The 16,722-nt window shown below is 49.9% G+C and overlaps 1 protein-coding gene across 1 annotated transcript; it reads right to left on the bottom strand.

The window, feature by feature from the left end:
- Cd207 (CD207 molecule) lies at positions 1-6,519 on the bottom strand. The gene is made up of 6 exons (XM_051154658.1): positions 6,409-6,519; positions 6,192-6,308; positions 3,730-4,104; positions 2,443-2,594; positions 955-1,073; positions 1-139 (listed from the first exon to the last, which is right to left on the bottom strand). Exons 1-6 carry the CDS (start codon positions 6,491-6,493, stop codon positions 1-3), a joined length of 987 nt encoding a protein of 328 aa, XP_051010615.1. The 5' UTR covers positions 6,494-6,519.
- Between the last annotated feature and the right edge of the window lie 10,203 nt (positions 6,520-16,722).

The following is a 16,722-nucleotide window of genomic DNA, read 5'->3' on the forward strand; positions in this document are numbered from 1 at the left end:
TTAGATGAGGGGCCGCTTACAGATGAAAAGGAGGCTATTGTCACAGGGAAGGTCATTCCAGGACTTGAGCGAGGACACCCTGATATTGACACAGTGTTCATTGTTCGCTACATTGTTGGGTTCACCTGGAATCCAGAACCTATCAAAGTGAGAAAACAAAGAAAGATACACTCTATGCACCCGGCAGAATGCTTGCATAGCATGAAGAAAGCCCAGACTCAGATCCACAACACCAAATGCACTGGGCATGGTGGCGCATGCCTTTATTCTAGCACCCAGGAGGTAGAGACAAAAACCATCAGAAGTTCAAGGTCAGCCTAGGCTGCAAAGCGATTTCCAAGCCCACCTGGGAGCTGGTTTTTTTTTTTTTTTTTTTTTTTCCAATTAGTTATTTCAGAAACCAGAGAGATGGCTCAGTGGGTTAGGGTATCTGCAAGTAAACCTTATGACCTGGGTCTGATTCCCATGATTCATGTGGTGGGAAAGAACAGGCTCCGACAATTCGTCCTCTGATCTCTACACACGTGTGACACGTGCTGCCACACATGCATCATATACTCACACAACAAAATAAAATAAATTCTTTGACGAGTTACTTCAATCCCAGTTTTTATCCTTGGTGACAACACTGCAAGGTTTTGCTCCCAAATCTAAGAAGACCAGCAGTCCTTCAACGCTAAGCCTCTTGCTGTGCCCTGACCCACTTCTCTCAAGGCTTTCACCAGCCCATACTGCACAGGCCTGGACTTGGGTCAGAACCTCAGTTTAGCTGGGCGGAAGGTCCTGGAGGCTCCTAACTGGCCCCAGGTACCCCATGAGCAGCAACAGTTAGCTGGATCTCCCCCACTCCAGTGCTGCCGCTGTACTAGGGTGAGGACAGAGCACAGAGTGTGTTCATGGGAACTCACACCAAGCAAGCCAGGCTGGGAAAGTGGCAGCAGCAGACTCACTCACCTCCCACTTTGCTCCTTGTTGAAAGACATCTCATCCACCCAAAACCAGTCCCCTTCACTCCCTTTCTTGGTGAGGCCAATCCAGTGTGGAATCCCATCTGCTGCTTTGCAGAGAAACTCCTGTGGGGAAACACAGAGTACGTGAGCGGAGGCCCGGCCGCCACCGCACCTTTGAGTACCTACCCAATGCACAGCGGCAGCCCTGAACTTGATCATGCCCTGTGAGTCAGGTGCAGCATCTTCTGCCTGGACCCAGAGCACACTCCCAAGGCCTGGTTGCTCTCAACCTACCAGCTCACAAACGTGGAACTTGCGCTCTCTAGTGGACTGTGGGAGGACAAGGGAGACGCAGCCTGCCTGGCCTAGCAGGAGATGCCTGCAATCCCTACATTTTAGAGTCTGAGGCCGAAGAATTGAGGGTTCAAAGGCGTCCTGAGTTACATACCGATACCCTGTCTCAGAGGAAAACAATGCAGAAAACTCAGCCAATCTACAGACAAGGGACATCGAGGGAATGGCCTATATGGTAATACAGAAATCACATGATCCCTTAATTGTACAGGACACCACAAAACCTCCTATGGGTCCCTCCACTGTCCTCTAGGGCAGGGACTGTTTCACCAATTCACTTAAAGTGAGGCCTGGGGAAAGTAAGGTGTCTCCCCAAGGCTCCAGGACAAGTTTGATGGCAAACTGCCACACTTGACTAGAACAAAGACCCTGGGCCCTCATCCACTTCACTTCTCTGCCTCTCAGATCAATGAGCCCAGTTTACACTCTAAGTCACCAGTAAGGAGGCTTCCTGGGTCCTGGAGTTTGTTAATGTTCACAAACTTTTCTATTTTCTGGCATGCGGGAAAGGGCGCCCCCTTGAGGCCCTCCTTTAAGATAGGAGATTGTGTGACAGGCATTCACTAGGGACTTCGGAGCAGAAATGACATTTTAGTTGAGGGCAGGAGCTTTATCAGCCAGTGCAGCAACTGCAGATGTGTGTTGAAACAAAGCCTCCTTTGGCTTAGGCCCTTGATACCCACAATGAATAGGACCCCTGCTATCCCTTGCTACGTGTGCAGTAACCATGAGAAATAAACCCCCGGAGGGGTGGGGAGGTGCAGTTAGGGAAACGGAACAGTGGGCAAAAACACTTGCCACACAAGCATGAAGATCTGAGTTCAAATCCCTGGCACCCATATAACCCCAGCCCTATGGGAGGCAGAGACAGAGGTTTGCTGGAACTTCCTGGCCACCAGCTAGTGCTTGGAGAATGTGACAGAGTGATAGATGTTCTTCTGGGGCCTCCATACATGCATGGGTGCATGCCCCTGTGCGTGCTTGCACATGCACACACACACGCGCGAGCATGTGCCCACATGCACACGCACGTTCACTTACCCCCACCACACAATTAAGGACTTTTTGTTACTGCAGCAAACTCCTGCCCAGCCTCCCTGACATGCCCCTTCACAGAGCAGTGATGGTTGCAACTCACTTGCTCTGATTTTGAGGTCACTGAGGTCAAGTGAGCTTCCCTAGAAATGCAGAACTGCTCGGCGCTGTACCAGGTCTTTGGGGTACGTGAAAAGTAATAGAAGTTCCCCTCGAAGTACTTCCAGCCTCGAGACACCATCTCTAGAATGTCACCTGCAAAACAGGAGCTGAGGTAACTGTGGCGCTCCCGGTTCTGCTTTGTCCTGGCTGGAGATGGGATCTTTGACGGGATCCTGGGGCAGTAGTGAATGGGTCCCGGCTCCGGGGTCTTGAGGTTCCAGTATCAGGGGTTGGGGACACTCCATTGGAACCCTAAAGATCTGAGACTTGTGGATGGAGATTCTGAGGCTAGAAAATGTACAGTGGCAGAGGGCAGAATATGACAGGAACACAAGGGGCCATTGCCTCCAGGCCCTGGCTCACAGTAACGAACTGCATGGGTATAGGCCAGGTGTGACATGCATTAGTAAAGTGTCACAAGGCGAGCTCAGCGAGAAGCTGGCCCTTTGTCTGGTCCTTGACTCCGTGACAGGGAGGGAAGAATACAGAAGAATGGGCTAAAATAAAGACACTGTGTCCTTGAGAACATGGAGGAGCCAAACCATTTCCCACAAAGGCTACTACTGTTTATCCCAAATAGATGGACAGTGAAATAGACAGACAGACAGACAGACAGGCGCTTGCCGTGGGAAAGGGGAGCTGAGAGCTTAGCCATGGAGAGAAAGATCAACTTGGAAGATGACTGCCTCAACTTCCCCAAGGCAGTTTCTGCCAGATGTTTATAAGCTCCCGATTTGGTGATGTCACCGTCCAGCTGTTGTTTGTGCTTTTACTCAGAAGCCTTACTCAAGGGAACTATCAGAAAATTCAGCTGAGGGCCTCAGTAGGGTTTCCCCAGTTGATTTCTGCTGGAGATTTTGAGTGCCCAGTTTGATATTTTTGCCATCATCTACCATGTCTGTCTGTCATCTATCCATCTATCATTTGTCATCTGTTCTTTTATTTTTACTTCACTATATGCTTAATAAACTCACTTGATCAAAACCAGGCTATACAGAATACCACGACTGGCTAGCAATGGGTCAACATTCTGCACCTTAGTGTAGAGACCCAAGCTGATCTTGCTGTCCTCTCTCCTCTTAGAGCAATAGTTCAGGCCTTCCTTGTTAACTTCCCATTCCACCCTCTTCCCTGTCCCTTGCCCACCCACAAGCTCGCTGGCCTCCTGTCTGAGCCAGGCAGGGCCTGTGGCCACTGGTCTTTCTGCAGGATGATCTCATTTACTTACTCTGCCCTTTGAGCAGCTTGCTGATATTCTCCAAGCTGCTCTGTAGTCCTCGGACCTTTGCATTCAAGGCGCTGGCTTTATCCAGATCTCTTTGCAGCTCTGGGATTTTGGCGTTGAGACTAGCAACCTCTCCCCAGCTCTTTGTTAATGCCTCGAGTTCAGCACTGGCTAAGTCCATGCTGACTTCCAAGGACGCGATCTGAGAATGCACCCGCTTAAGGCTGGTGTTCACTGTCTCTATCTGAACTCCAGACTTCTCCAAGCGGCCTTTGACCTTCTCGAGGTCAGAACCCAGGCTGCTGATGTTGTCCACGCGACCTCTCAGTGTCTGGGCGTCACTCTTCACATCCAATATTTTGCCCATCAACCTGGGATCTGGATTTGAGAAAGTCAAGATGTCAACAGAGGGGTTCCTAAGGCATTGAGGTGGGATATGCTGTCCAAAGGAAGGGAAAGCTGCAGGGTCAAGCTTCCCAAAGGATCAGGACGGCCCAAGGAGCTGCCACCTACCTGCCACTCATTCACTAATATGCATCAAGTGGGCATCAGGCGCCACCATGTGTCAGGAACGCTGTCTGGCACAGACAGCTCAGGTAACTTCTAAGCCTATGAGGTAGTCCCCAACCATCTCCTGTCAAAGATACAGCCACCAGGTGGGGCAGCACACCCCTCCTTCCTTTGCCTGCCCACAGGCTGCTCTGTGGCCATGAGCTGGGCCATATCTGTGCAGACTGCAGAGCATACAGGAGGGGCATCAAGCTCTTCCTGCCCTTCCTTGGCTCCATTTTTCATACTCAGATCATAGGCACGGGAGCCAAAACTAACCAGTAACTAGCAAAAAGAGTCCTATGGGACTGAAGATGAATGACGCAGCAGGAGGAACACTTATTCTTGCAGAAAACCTGAGTTTAATTCCCAGCACAGCACAATGTAGTAATTCATAGCTGTCCACAACTGCAGTTCTAGGGAGATCCACTGCTCTCCTCTCTCTTCAAGCACTAGAGCATGTGATGTGTAAACATGCAAGCAAAACACTCACATACATAAAATTAAATGAGATTAAAAATAAAAGGAGTCCTATGAGACAGGAAGTGCTAGAAGCCAGAAACAGTCAGGCATGTTGACCTCCACCTTCAATCTGAGCACTCAGGAGGCAGAGGCAGGTGGGTCTCTGTGAGTTCCAGGCAGGCCTGCTCTGCTGAGTTCCAAGCCAGCCAGGGCTACATAGTGAGGCCTTGTCTCAAATAAAAGTGAGAGGAGAGGAGGGAAGAGGAGGGGAGAAGAGGGGAGGGGAGGAAAGGGAAGGGAAGGGGAGGGGAGGGGAGGGGAGGGAAGAGGAGGGATGAGGAGAGGAGGAGAGGAGAGGAGAAGAGAGGGGATGGGAATGGAGGGGAGGGAAGGGGAGGAGAGGAGAAGGGAGGGGATGGAAATGGAGGGGAGGGGAGGGGAGGAGAGGAGAAGGGAGGGGATGGGAATGGAGGGGAGGGGAGGAGAGGAGAGGAGAAGGGAGGGGAGGGGAGGAGAGGAGAGGAGAGGAGAAGGGAGGGGGAGGGAAGGGGAGGGGAATGGAGGGGAGGGGAGGAGAGGAGAGGAGAAGGGAGGGGAGGGGAATGGAGGGGAGGGGAGGAGAGGAGAAGGGAGGGGGGAGGGAAGGGGAGGGGAGGGGAGGGGAGACAAGAACAGGGATCTAGGATAAGAGCAAGGTTAGTGATGTCCTGGAAGGGTGAGACTGAGAATCTGAGTCTACACACGTAGGCCATGAAAAGAGAAAACATTGCTCCCTATACATTCAAGAGACTTGACAGAAGAAAGAAAAGTGTGACCACAGCAGAGGCCAAGAAGCTTCTAGAAGAGGAATAAGAAGGCTCCAAGTACGGACATACTCTTTGCAAACAAGAGAGTTCAGAGACTGTCTGAAAGGCTTGCTAACTTAGCCGTGTTCTCTGTGTGTGCAGTGGAGAACTCAGTCCCTAGTAGTGTTTGGAGACATCACGCTCACCATCGGGAGGTAGCCACAAAGCTTTTTGTTTGTTTGTTTTTTTGAGACAGGGTCTCTCTGTGTAGCCTTGGCTGTCCTGGACTCACTTTGTAGACCAGGCTGTCCTCGAACTCACAGTGACCCACCAGCCTCTGCCTCCCGAGTGCTGGGATTAAAGGTGTGCACCACCACGCCTGGCCTGCCATAAAGCTTTGAATCCAAAGGTCTCAGAGCCATGAGTGACAGGCGGCTAAAGGAGGCAAAGGTAGAAATAAAAGGCTTAGTGACTGTCTCCTGAAGACCAAAGATTACCCTGAGAACAGACATTTTCCAATGCCAGTTCAAAAATTCCCCCAGAACCCGGGATGGAAGGGACAGAAGGCCAGCTTCCAGAAGCACCAGGAAACTTCCCGAAACATCATAGACTGGAGACACCAAGGACTACAGCGAGAAGGTTCGGGTGTCCAGGGACCTGGTGACTTACAGAAAACAGCCTGTAGCACAATAATGGCGACCAACATCAACGACAGACAGATGGCGGCCGCATGGAGGCAGAGAGGTTTCCTTAGGACCGGAGGCAGATCCGACTTGGGAGGAGGTTCTGGAAGGAGACAAGGAGGTCTGCTAAGGATCAGTGATGTGCGCGCGGCATTGGGCATAAGCACCTAGTGGGCGTGGAGCAATCAATGGCTGGCACTTGCCTCGAGGCCAGAGAGAGATGTTCTGCTTGTCCACTGTGAAGTGCGCATCGGGAGCCTCCTTCTCCTTCATCTCCACCTCTGGCATTGGAGCTTCTCGATACCTCTCTCCACGCGGGCCTTTTATCCAGAAAGAAAGAGGAAATGAGTCACAAAGCAGGTCACTGCATCATGCCCAAGTTCCCTGTTCTTGCCTTAGACACTTTGCCTGGCCAGGCCACAGCTTCAACCCTCTTCAAAGATCTGGTAAACTCCTTTTTTTTCCCACTCAAGCAGACAGAAGAGTGAAAAGGGTAATTGATATCACAGTATTACTATAGAAATAATTTTTACTTCTTAGAGCTCAAAAATGAGTCTAGAGCCGGGCGTGGTGGTGCACGCCTTTAATCCAAGCAATCGGGAGGCAGAGGCAGATGGATCGCTGTGAGTTCGAGGCCAGCCTGATCTACAAAGTGAGTCCAGGATGGCCAAGGCTACACAGATAAACCCTGTCTCGAAAAATCAAAAAAAAAAAAAAAAAAAAAAAAGAGTCTAGAAATGTCTGAAGCAATCAGTTAGACAAGGACATTGGGAAGTGTGTGCGTGTGTGTGTGTGTGTGTGTGTGTGTATGTGTGTATTTGTGTGTGTGTATGTGTGTGTGTGTGTGTGTGTGTGTGTGTGTGTGTGTACACGCAGGCATACACTGTGAATCACCTTTCCAAATGGATAGCATATTGTGCTGGTTCATGATCACTAACTCACTACATCTCCACAATGTTTCACATGAAGAGATGCTATTATCATCCTCATTTTCCAGGAAATGAGCTACACTGAGGCAGAAGGATGTGATATCCTTCAGGGGAGAACAAACTAGGTTTTCATCTTATCATAATGTAGGCCTCTGAGAGATGACTGAAGTGGGGATATGTAAAACATTGAGGGTTGCTGTTGACTTATCCAGCCTTGGAAGATGATGAACGTACTTCCTGGTTAGCTTCTAAAGAGAAAGGGAGAGAAGGCTGTGGTGGCTACCATTCTGAACTGTCCAAATGGACCCCCAAGAGCTGAGGCCCTTGTGCCTCAGCTGTGTTCATCTCTGAGAGTTACTCTTACTCAGAGAGAGCCATCATGGATACAAAGGCATACCTTTCCCCTTGGAATAGCAAAAGCCTGGCTGCTTGGCAGGTGTGTTTATCTGTCTCCCTTCCCCCAGGGCAAGCCAGTGAGCCTGCCATTCCAGTTATAAGCCTCCCCAGGGATTCTGTGGAGCTTTTCCTTGTTTGAGTGCCAGGAGCAATTGGATGTAAAAATACAGTATCTTATACACTATTTGCAGGGGAAAATGGCCAGTCAGGCAGTGTTGGCAAAGATCAGGGGATAGCTCAGACACAGCTGCCTTAGGACTGATAGCCACAGGCCAGGGGAGAAGAATTGATTCCCAAGAATCCACAGCCTTGACCCCTTTGAGGCACCGGCTCCAGCCCCAGACTGGACCTTGCCAAGTCCACTCCTGGACAAGGCCACAGCTACCCTCCCCTTTGTCCTTTCATCAAGCCCTCTGAGGAAATCTTGGGTCAGTCTCGCTCCCAACAAAAGGGGACCAGGGGAAATGGGGAAGAACGAGAAAAAAAGAAACTAAGAGTTTCAAGGGGAATAGAGCCCAAGATATGATATACACACGTACAAAAGCATACGTAATTTAATTTCCTTAAAATGACTTTCTGTTGGGCATGGTGGCACAAGTCCCAGCACTCAGGAGGTAGAGGTTGAAGGATCTTTGTGAGTTTGAGGCCAGCCTGATCTACATATTGATACAAGGGCAGCCAGGGTTACACAGTGACACCCTGTCTCAAAATTCTTTTTTGAAATAAAATATAAATAAATCGTTGGCTTTTCCCAAATGGAATCCTCTCTGTACACTGAGTTAGAGATGGTCCCAGTGGTCTCAGGAGGCATCAGGGAGCCCCACTAGGCTGAGGTCCTCTTTACGCAAAGGGCAGGATTGGAAACCTTCCATCCAAATGGATACAGGTTCAAGGTGACGTCCTGATCTCTGAGCCAAAGCTGACCAGTGTGAAGTGGGCAAGAAGCAGGGATCTTGGCTTATGAGCCACCTGTGGTTTCAGAAGAAAAAGTCCCAGGCCCTACAGCTGGCCGCTGGCCTCCTCCCTGAGAGGAAACGGACAGAACAAAGTGTTTCTAGTGTGACTTTTCAGTCAGGGAAGCAGTTCTCCAGCACTCTCCGGTGCAAACCAGCCCTTGCTAACGAGAAACTCCGCCTTAACCTCAAGAAACTCAGAAATCCCTCTGTGACGAGAGAGAAAGGGACAGCTATGCCTGTTTTCCTGTTCCTTGCCATGTTCCTAGGGCTCTCTGACTTCCTCTGGAGAAGGTCAGAGGAGGAGTCGGCTTGGACACCTTTTCCCTTCTCAGGATGAGCGAGTCTCGTGCTTGGAGATGGAGTATGGGCAAGATTGAGAAGAACAGAAACACAACCCTAGGGTATGGCAACATGGCTCAGTTGGTAGGGTGCTTGCCTAGCACACACAAAGCCCTGGGTTCGAGCTTAAACCTAGCATGTAGTGCCAGCACTTGGGAGGTAGGGGCAGGAAAATTACAAATCTGAGGTTCAAGGCCAACCTGGGCTACATGAGACCTTATGAGAAACAAGGGAAAGAAGAGAGAGAAAGGAGGAGAATGAGAGAGACAGAGACAGAGAGACAGAGATTGACTCAAGTTGTTTGACATGCTTGCCCAGCCGTACTGAGAGTCACCTCCAAGGAGTGGCGATCAAGTGATGACCAGGCAAACATGGAGGACACTAGACTGGACAGCGAGTTGAGAGTGAGTACATGTGAGAAGAGAGGAAGGGAAGGAGAGAGGAAAGGGGAGAAGAAGGTAACAAATGCAATGAGAGGAGAGAGTCAGATCCGGGGTCAGATCTATCCCCAGGCCTGGAGAGACCCCTAGATCTATGATAGGGACTCACGCAGTGGATTCCAGGGAGCTGAGGGATGCTTTGGGTGTGTGCTCCAGTCAACGAAGGAGAGAGGATGAGACAGCAGGACACAGGTAGCTACCGGCCCCGCTCTCGGAAAAAGCTCTCATCCGGAAGGAAGGGGAGACTATAAGACCAAAGAAATCATGTGTCTCTACATGGACACCTCCGAGTCTCCCTTGATCCTTTTGTGGGTTCGTGTGGAACAGTGGCAGAGCGCCAGAGTATAGGTTGCTACTAGCCTGTGACAAAGGGCAGGGAAGAAATGTGAAGTTGGGTGAAAATTTGTCATTGACCAGACTCAGCGGCCACTCCCAGAAGGGAGCTGTTCTCAGTTCGTTTACAGGCTGTGCGGTAAGGAGCACCTGGAGGAGTTGGTGATTGGACCACCAGACAGCAGGGCTTAGGGGAAAGGCTAGGAGGTAGCCAAAAGAGGCATCATTTATGCACAGGAGACCTGCTCATGAGACAACCCCCCTCAGCAATGCAGGAACTTGCCCCACCCCCAGAAAACCAAAACCGTGCCTAAGAAAATGGTGTGTGTGTGTGTGTGTGTGTGTGTGTGTGTGTGTCCCAGAGTTCCATGTTTTTCCACTTCACATTTTAAGACAGGGTCTCTCACTCAACCTGGAGTCCCTGACCAGCTCAGCTGGCTGGCCTGAGACCTGAGGGGATCCTTCTGTGTCTGCCTCCTCTATGCTGGGACTCCAGCTGTGCCTGCTGGTAGATGGGCGCTGGGCATCCACCACCAGTACTCACACCTGAGCAGCAAGCACTTTCCTGGCGGACAAAGCCATCTCTCCAGGCTGCTGAGCCATCATTCTTCCAGTGTATGTGCTTATGGAGAACCACGTGATGTTTCCAAACTTCTAAAAGTCATACGGGGTGAAAATATTCCAAGTTCTTTCCCCTGGATTCTTTTTGTTCTTCTCCTGAGACGAAGCCTCACTGTGTGGCCCTGGCTGCCCTAGAACTTGCTCTATAGACCAGGGTAGCCTGAAACTCACAGCTCCACCTGCCCCTGCCTCCTGAGTGCTGGGATTAAAGGTGTGCACCCCTACATCTGCCTCTCTTAGCCTCTTGGAGCCCAGACATCATCCATGGTGCCCGCGCCATGCAGCCATGTACCAGAAATGTTTCTCCAACTTAGCTCATCAGCCAATCAGAATTTCCTCCACCTAGAAGTTATAAAGATCAGATTTCCACCTTTCCAAACATGGAAGCTGTGTCTGCCATCTGGAGTGAGGAAGGTGACCGGGCTGGAGAAGATTATGGTGGGAAAGACCAAAACAGCCTACAGCGGAAGCCCAGAGACCCGCTAATCGGACAGGAGCCTGCGCTTTCCTGATTATTAGCCTGGGCTTTTATGGTATATTAATACAATCATGGACGGCATGATCAGAGACAAGGAGGAACAAGCAAGTGGCTTTGAAGAAGTGGCAGGAGACAGTGAAGTCACCCTCTGTTCAGGCCAGTTCCCTCAGCACTGGGTGCAGCCTAGTGACGTTAGGAGTCCCAGGGTGCCAGAGACCCCCGGTTCAGCTCTGCAACCTTTGTTTTCAGGATCACACAAAATGAACCGCCACGTATCATCACTAAGAGAGAAAGGATGAGGAGGGGAATCTGAGTGCCACTTCAGCCGGGATGGGGTGATGTCACAGAGTACCAGAGGAACCTGTAAGAGGGAAACTGCCGGCCTGACCACACTGGTCAGGAGTTGGCACGAGCTCCTCAGCAAGGAGGAACCAAAGGTGACAACAGCAATCCCGCCTTCCAGATGTCACCCCGCTCTGGGCCAGAGTCCCCTCCGTTGGGGGACGATGGAACGAGAGTTGGTGGGCAGTGTGTAATTACACGGTGCGAATGAATCATGAGTGACATCTTTCTCGGGCCTCGTGTGCAGTTTTGGGGGACAGCTGCTTGGGCCTTGACCACAAGTATCTGGCTTGCCGATCAGATTGAGTTTCCTGGTGCCCAAAGTAGGCCAAATGTCCAGCTCTGTGTGTCTCATATGCCTAACAGAGTACTGAGTCCAAACCCAGAGAAATATCATCTTCCAAGGCTGCAGAGAGGAGTCAATAAGAAGAGTGAAGACTTAAGAATGGACGTCGAAGGTCACCAAAGACAAGGAATAACCAGTCATCTCTGAGCCTACATGATCACCTTGGCCCTGTTGTTCACCTTGGACCTACCAGTGCCCAGGGTCCTCTGGTCATTTACATTAGAAACCCAGGTACACCGAGGAGGCTCGTAGCTACTCTTCTGGGACAACTTAACAACTTAAGATTTATCCGCCCTGTCCCAGGAGGGAAAAATACATAGTTCAATGTAAATATTGTTAGCAAGGCTTCAAATTATTGATCAATAACTGCAGAATCACAGACTTTGAAAGTTAAAGTTTATACTTAAAAATAGAAATAGAGCCTGGAGAAATGGCTCAGTAGTTAGGAGCACCAAGCTGCTCTTGCTGGGGGTCCCAGGTTTAGTTTCCAGCACCCACGTGGCAGCTCACAATAAATCTATGACTCCAGTGTCAGGGGATCTGATGCATACTTTCTTTCTTTCTTTTCTTTTTTTTTTTTTTTCTTTCTTTCTTTCTTTCTTTCTTTTTTTTTTTTTTTTTTTTTTTTTTTTTTTTTTTTGCCTCCAATAGCACCAGGCCACATACACGCATTCAGACAAAAATCCATATGTATAAAATAAAAAATAAATATATTTTAAAAAATATATGATCCAGCTATTTTATCCCTGGGCATATAGCCTACCACAGAGACATTTGCACTCATATGTCTGTTGATGCTTTATTCACTATAGCAAGGAAATGGAACCAGCCTAGATAGGCATCTGTAACAGATAAGTGGAAAGTGAAATATACAAAATGGCACATACACAAAATGGAATACTATACAGCTCTGATGAAAAACTAAGTCACAAAGTTTTCAGGAAAGCAAGTGGACTTAGAATATTAGGCGAAGTCACAGAAGCTCAGAAACAAAAACCACATGTTCTCCCTCCTATGTGATGCTAGGAGCAAACGTGCGTGTGGTACAGAAGAGAGCAGAGGGGGACAAGAGAGGGCAGGGTTAGGAGATAAGGAAGGATGGGTGCAGGAACCCAATGCTTGAGGCTTGAAAGAATATAACCCTAATTGTTTTTCTACCTTTAATTCTGTCCTAGAATTTTTTATTTTTTTATTTTATTTTATTTTATTTGCTTTTGTGGTAGATAAATGCATAAAAATGGGATTGACAGTGAAGGTGGAAATCCAAAGAAGAGCCCCACCACTTCAAAATGACTTCAGGTCTGAGCAGGAGTGTGTATGGCCGGTTACCTGTAACCCAGCTCTGCGACCCTATCGGCTAGTTACAAGTTTCTTTACAACAAAGCGATTTTCGTCAGTTTACAGTACCTGATCACTATTGTGCCGTTCAAAAGCAAAAGCTAAAAACCACAGATAGACTCCCTACAAGCTGTCCCGGACAGGAAGCTAAGGTGTGGCTCCGCCCCCGCCCTCCGAGGTGTGACTCCGCCCTCGCCCTCCGAGCTCTCTTCATCCGCGTTCATCGCACGGGATCTGCTTTACTTCTCCCTGTGTTCCCTTGTTGTCGTCGTCGTCGTCGCCATTATCATCGTTGTTGTTGTTGTTTTATGAACAACATTCTCAACATCAAGTCTATTCTCAAAAGTAAGCTCACTGGTCCAGGAGAAAAGTCCTGAGAAAATAAAGAGGAGGATTTTTAATGGAACGTGTGGGTGCACGCAGAAGCTCATAACAGCCAGTTCTCTCTCTCTCTCTCTCTCTCTCTCTCTGAGAGAGAGAGAGAGAGAGAGAGAGAGAGAGGGGGGGGGGGAGCCCTGGGGGGCAGCACCTACCACCTGGCATTGTGTAAATAGTCCCACAGCGACAATGTTCAAGTTGCTGTGGGGTCTCTACACACAGTTGAGACAAGGCGCACTGAGGCCTTTCAAGAGCCCACAAGGCACGCCCCCACAAGACAAGAAATGTTTCTCTTCTCTGACTCTTCAGACTGTCCAATGATGAGGCTTTTCTCTGGCTGTCGTCTCCAGGAAGCAGAGAGGAGTCACTGGCTACAGGTTTAAGGTCAAAAGACTGTGACACCGTCAAATGCCGTGGGGGAGACAGAAAGTAAGGGAGAGATGCGAAGACCCCAGGATGAGGTGGGGCATCCATTTTCACCAGCCCCACCGACAACAGATGCGCGCAGGCTGGAGCTTCTGTCTGTAATATCCAGAATGAAGTGTTCCTCTTTGCTGGCCACAGAGGCTTGGCTGCCCCACCACCACTACCAGCACCACAGTGCCCTGACATAAGCACGCTTCCCCACCCTGAGTGTAGGCCCATAGTCACAGGGGACTTGCTAGGGAAACTCCCTGGGTACCAAGTACTTCCTATGAGCAAGATCCACCCACACCAGGAGGCCCCATGCTTCACCACCAGAGATGAGACGTGATGGGAGACTAGCTGTGTCTACAGGAAAAAAAAAAGTCCCTTTTCACCGGAGGCACAAACCTCTCAGAATGAGGAGACGCTTTGGGAGTCTGGGAAGGCCGTGGGGCTATGTAGCAAATGAGCAATAGGGGCCAACAGAGGCTGGACAAGGGATGACAGGGCAGAAGTCCTTGTGGTGGGATGTCCTAGGTCAGGTTGTGGCACCTGTGGAAGCAGGTAGTTTTGGGGAGCATCTCTGTGACTGCTAGCTAGGCAGTCGTGTGTAAGAACCCTTTCTTCCTGCGGTCCTGGCTTTGCTGGTTTTATTGTTAGTAAGGGTGACTCCATTTTGATTCCGGCACCTTCATGTAGCCTAGAACCTTCCAGGTCTAGCTGTCTTGGTTTGGTTTGGTTTAGTTTGGTTTGGTTTGGTTTGGGGTTTTGGGGGGAGGGGGGAACAGGGAGGGCTTGATTTTGCTTTTGTTTTTCAAGGCAGAGTTTCTCTGTGTAACAGCCCTGGCTGTCCTGCACTCACTTTGTAGACCAGGCTGGCCTCGAACTCACAGAGATATCCTCCTGCCTCTGCCTCCCACATGCTGGGATTAAAGGCATGTGCCACCACGCCCAGCAGGTCTAGCAGTCTTGATCTGTGACTCTGGATTGGGACTACAGAGTCTGAGGGTAAACATCCTTAGCAACAGAAACAAACAAGCAAACAAAAAACATTTGAGGAACTTTACCTGTGAATTGTGAATCCCAGAGTCCAGCTGATGAGGTCCAGGCGCCATCCTTTCTCGTCCTTCCAGCCTCAAGAGGTCCCCTCCTGTACATGCTCACGTGTGCTGACCAGTGCCATTGCAGAGAGCACCCCTGCAGATCTCTGTCTGACACAGTGGTGTAGGTGTGCAATCCAGTACCCAGGAGGCTGAGGCAGGAGGATTGCAGGTTTGAGTCCAGCATGGACTACCAAATGAAACCCTATCTTAAAAACCAACCAACAAACAAGAAAAGGGAATCTGTTCTTGAGGCAGGGGACAAGCCCTCAGGGAAGCAGATGTCAGGGTGGGATTAAACAACCATTTAATGTGTGGGGAGTTATCAGCGCAGGTCTAGAGAAGGCTGGCAGCCAGGAGACTACAATGCCAACCTTACCCCCACGAAGGTGGAAGGGAGGGAGGCCTGTGAAAGCCTTTGTCCCAGGCTGCTGGTTGCCTAAGGACTGTCTGCAAGTCACCTACCAGAGGACACCCATGTGCTGGCCTGCACAGCTGGAAGCAAGCCAGATTAGCCCACTGCTCTACCCACTTCTCATGTTGCTTTGAAACCTTTGCTTTTCAAACAGAGATCGTGTCACTGTGGGATTCACTTCTCACAAACCAACAGGAATCTGGACTTTGTGATCCTGCAAGCTTTGTTGCAGGTTATTAAATTCATGCTGTGCATTCCCCTCCATGGCCTGCAGATGGCGCCATCACCTCTGCCTGTACACAGGACCCAGAGGCTGTTTTCACCAGGCTCAGGAACCTGGTTCTCAATAGAATATTGTTGTAACTGGATCCTGGAGTTAAGGAATGCAACTAGTAGGCTGGGACTGGGGCTCAGTTGGTAGAGTGCTTGCCTATCACACGTGAAGGCCTAGGTCCAATCTCCTCAGCATCCTGGCGGTGCACTCCTGTAATCCTAGCACTTAGTAGGCAGATGCAGAGGACTGGGTGTTCAAGATCAACCTCAGCCACACAGTGAGGCTGCAAAAGAAGCTCTCAAGAAAAAAAATTAAAATAAACGTCAAAGGAGCGGGTCATGGTGGCATGCTCCTTTAATCCCAGCACTAGGGAGGCAGGGGCAGGCAGTTCTCTGAGTTCGAGGCCACCATGGTCTACAGAGTAAATTCAAGAACAGCCAGGGCTAACAGCAGGAGGTGGGGGGGAGGAAAGAACTAGTGATGCCAGTGGTCATGTGACCTCCTTCACTCCCTAGACCAGGACCCAGGATATTTTTAGTAAATATCAATGTTGATGTGGAATTTAGCCCAGGATCCAAATGTAAGAGGAGAAAACCAACCCCTACAGATTCGTCCCTCATGGGTGCACGCATGCGCACACATAAATAAGCAAATAATTCAATTACAAAAAAGAGAGAGAGAGAGAGAGAGAGAGAGAAAGAACTGCCGGTGGCCTAGAAGGGCCTATTTTTCAGCAACCTACAAAGATATAAGACCGAAGGCTGGAAAGGAACCACCCAGCCTGGTGCTTAGATGCTGAAGACGTTAACCCCCAATACTTCCCCTAGCTGTGCCTTCCACCCAGCTTGGCTCAGGGCCTGCTCCTGCGAGATGAGACTCGTGAATGCAGCTTGTGCCTTGCCTAGCTATTCTTCTCTCTCTCTCTCTCTCTCTCTCTCTCTCTCTCTCTCTCTCTCTCTCTCTCTCTCTCCTCGGGATCGTATTCCTGAAATGAACAAGCTGTCTTAGGAGGGTTTGGTCCCACCCTCCTCCAACCCCTTGAGATGACCTGGAATTGGAGAGTCTGCCTGGACCACACACCACACAGCAGATGCAGCCATCAATTTCCAACACCACCTAGGGGACTTATCATGTGCACTGGTGATCAGCAGTGAGCAGGTGGCCACTTTCCAGGCAATGGCCCACCACGCTTAGGATGCAAAGCTGGATCTGTAAGGGCAGCCGGTGCTCTTAAGCCTTGAGTCATCTCTGTGGCCTCTTGGCACTTCTCTTCACACTCCACAACTAGCTGGCTGTACACCTGTTATATGACTTTTTCTGGGGAGACATGAATGGCCATTTACTCCAGAGAGGCCACCAACCACAATCAAAGCGACCAGTCCACCTAAATCTACCTTGGTGAACAAAGAAGTTTATTCGGGATTACT

The sequence above is a fragment of the Acomys russatus genome, chromosome 13 (genome assembly GCF_903995435.1).
Source record: "Acomys russatus chromosome 13, mAcoRus1.1, whole genome shotgun sequence".
Lineage (NCBI taxonomy): Eukaryota > Metazoa > Chordata > Mammalia > Rodentia > Muridae > Acomys > Acomys russatus.

Excerpts from the sequence above, each read along its gene's own strand:
- Cd207 (XM_051154658.1), bottom strand. The coding sequence starts at position 6,493 with ATGCCAGAGGTGGAGATGAAGGAGAAGGAGGCTCCCGATGCGCACTTC. Across the intron at positions 4,105-6,191 it reads TGTGCTACAGGCTGTTTTCT|ATCCCAGGTTGATGGGCAAA; the intron begins GTAAGTCACCAG and ends TCTCAAATCCAG. Across the intron at positions 2,595-3,729 it reads CAAGCTGCTCAAAGGGCAGA|GTGACATTCTAGAGATGGTG; the intron begins GTAAGTAAATGA and ends CCTGTTTTGCAG.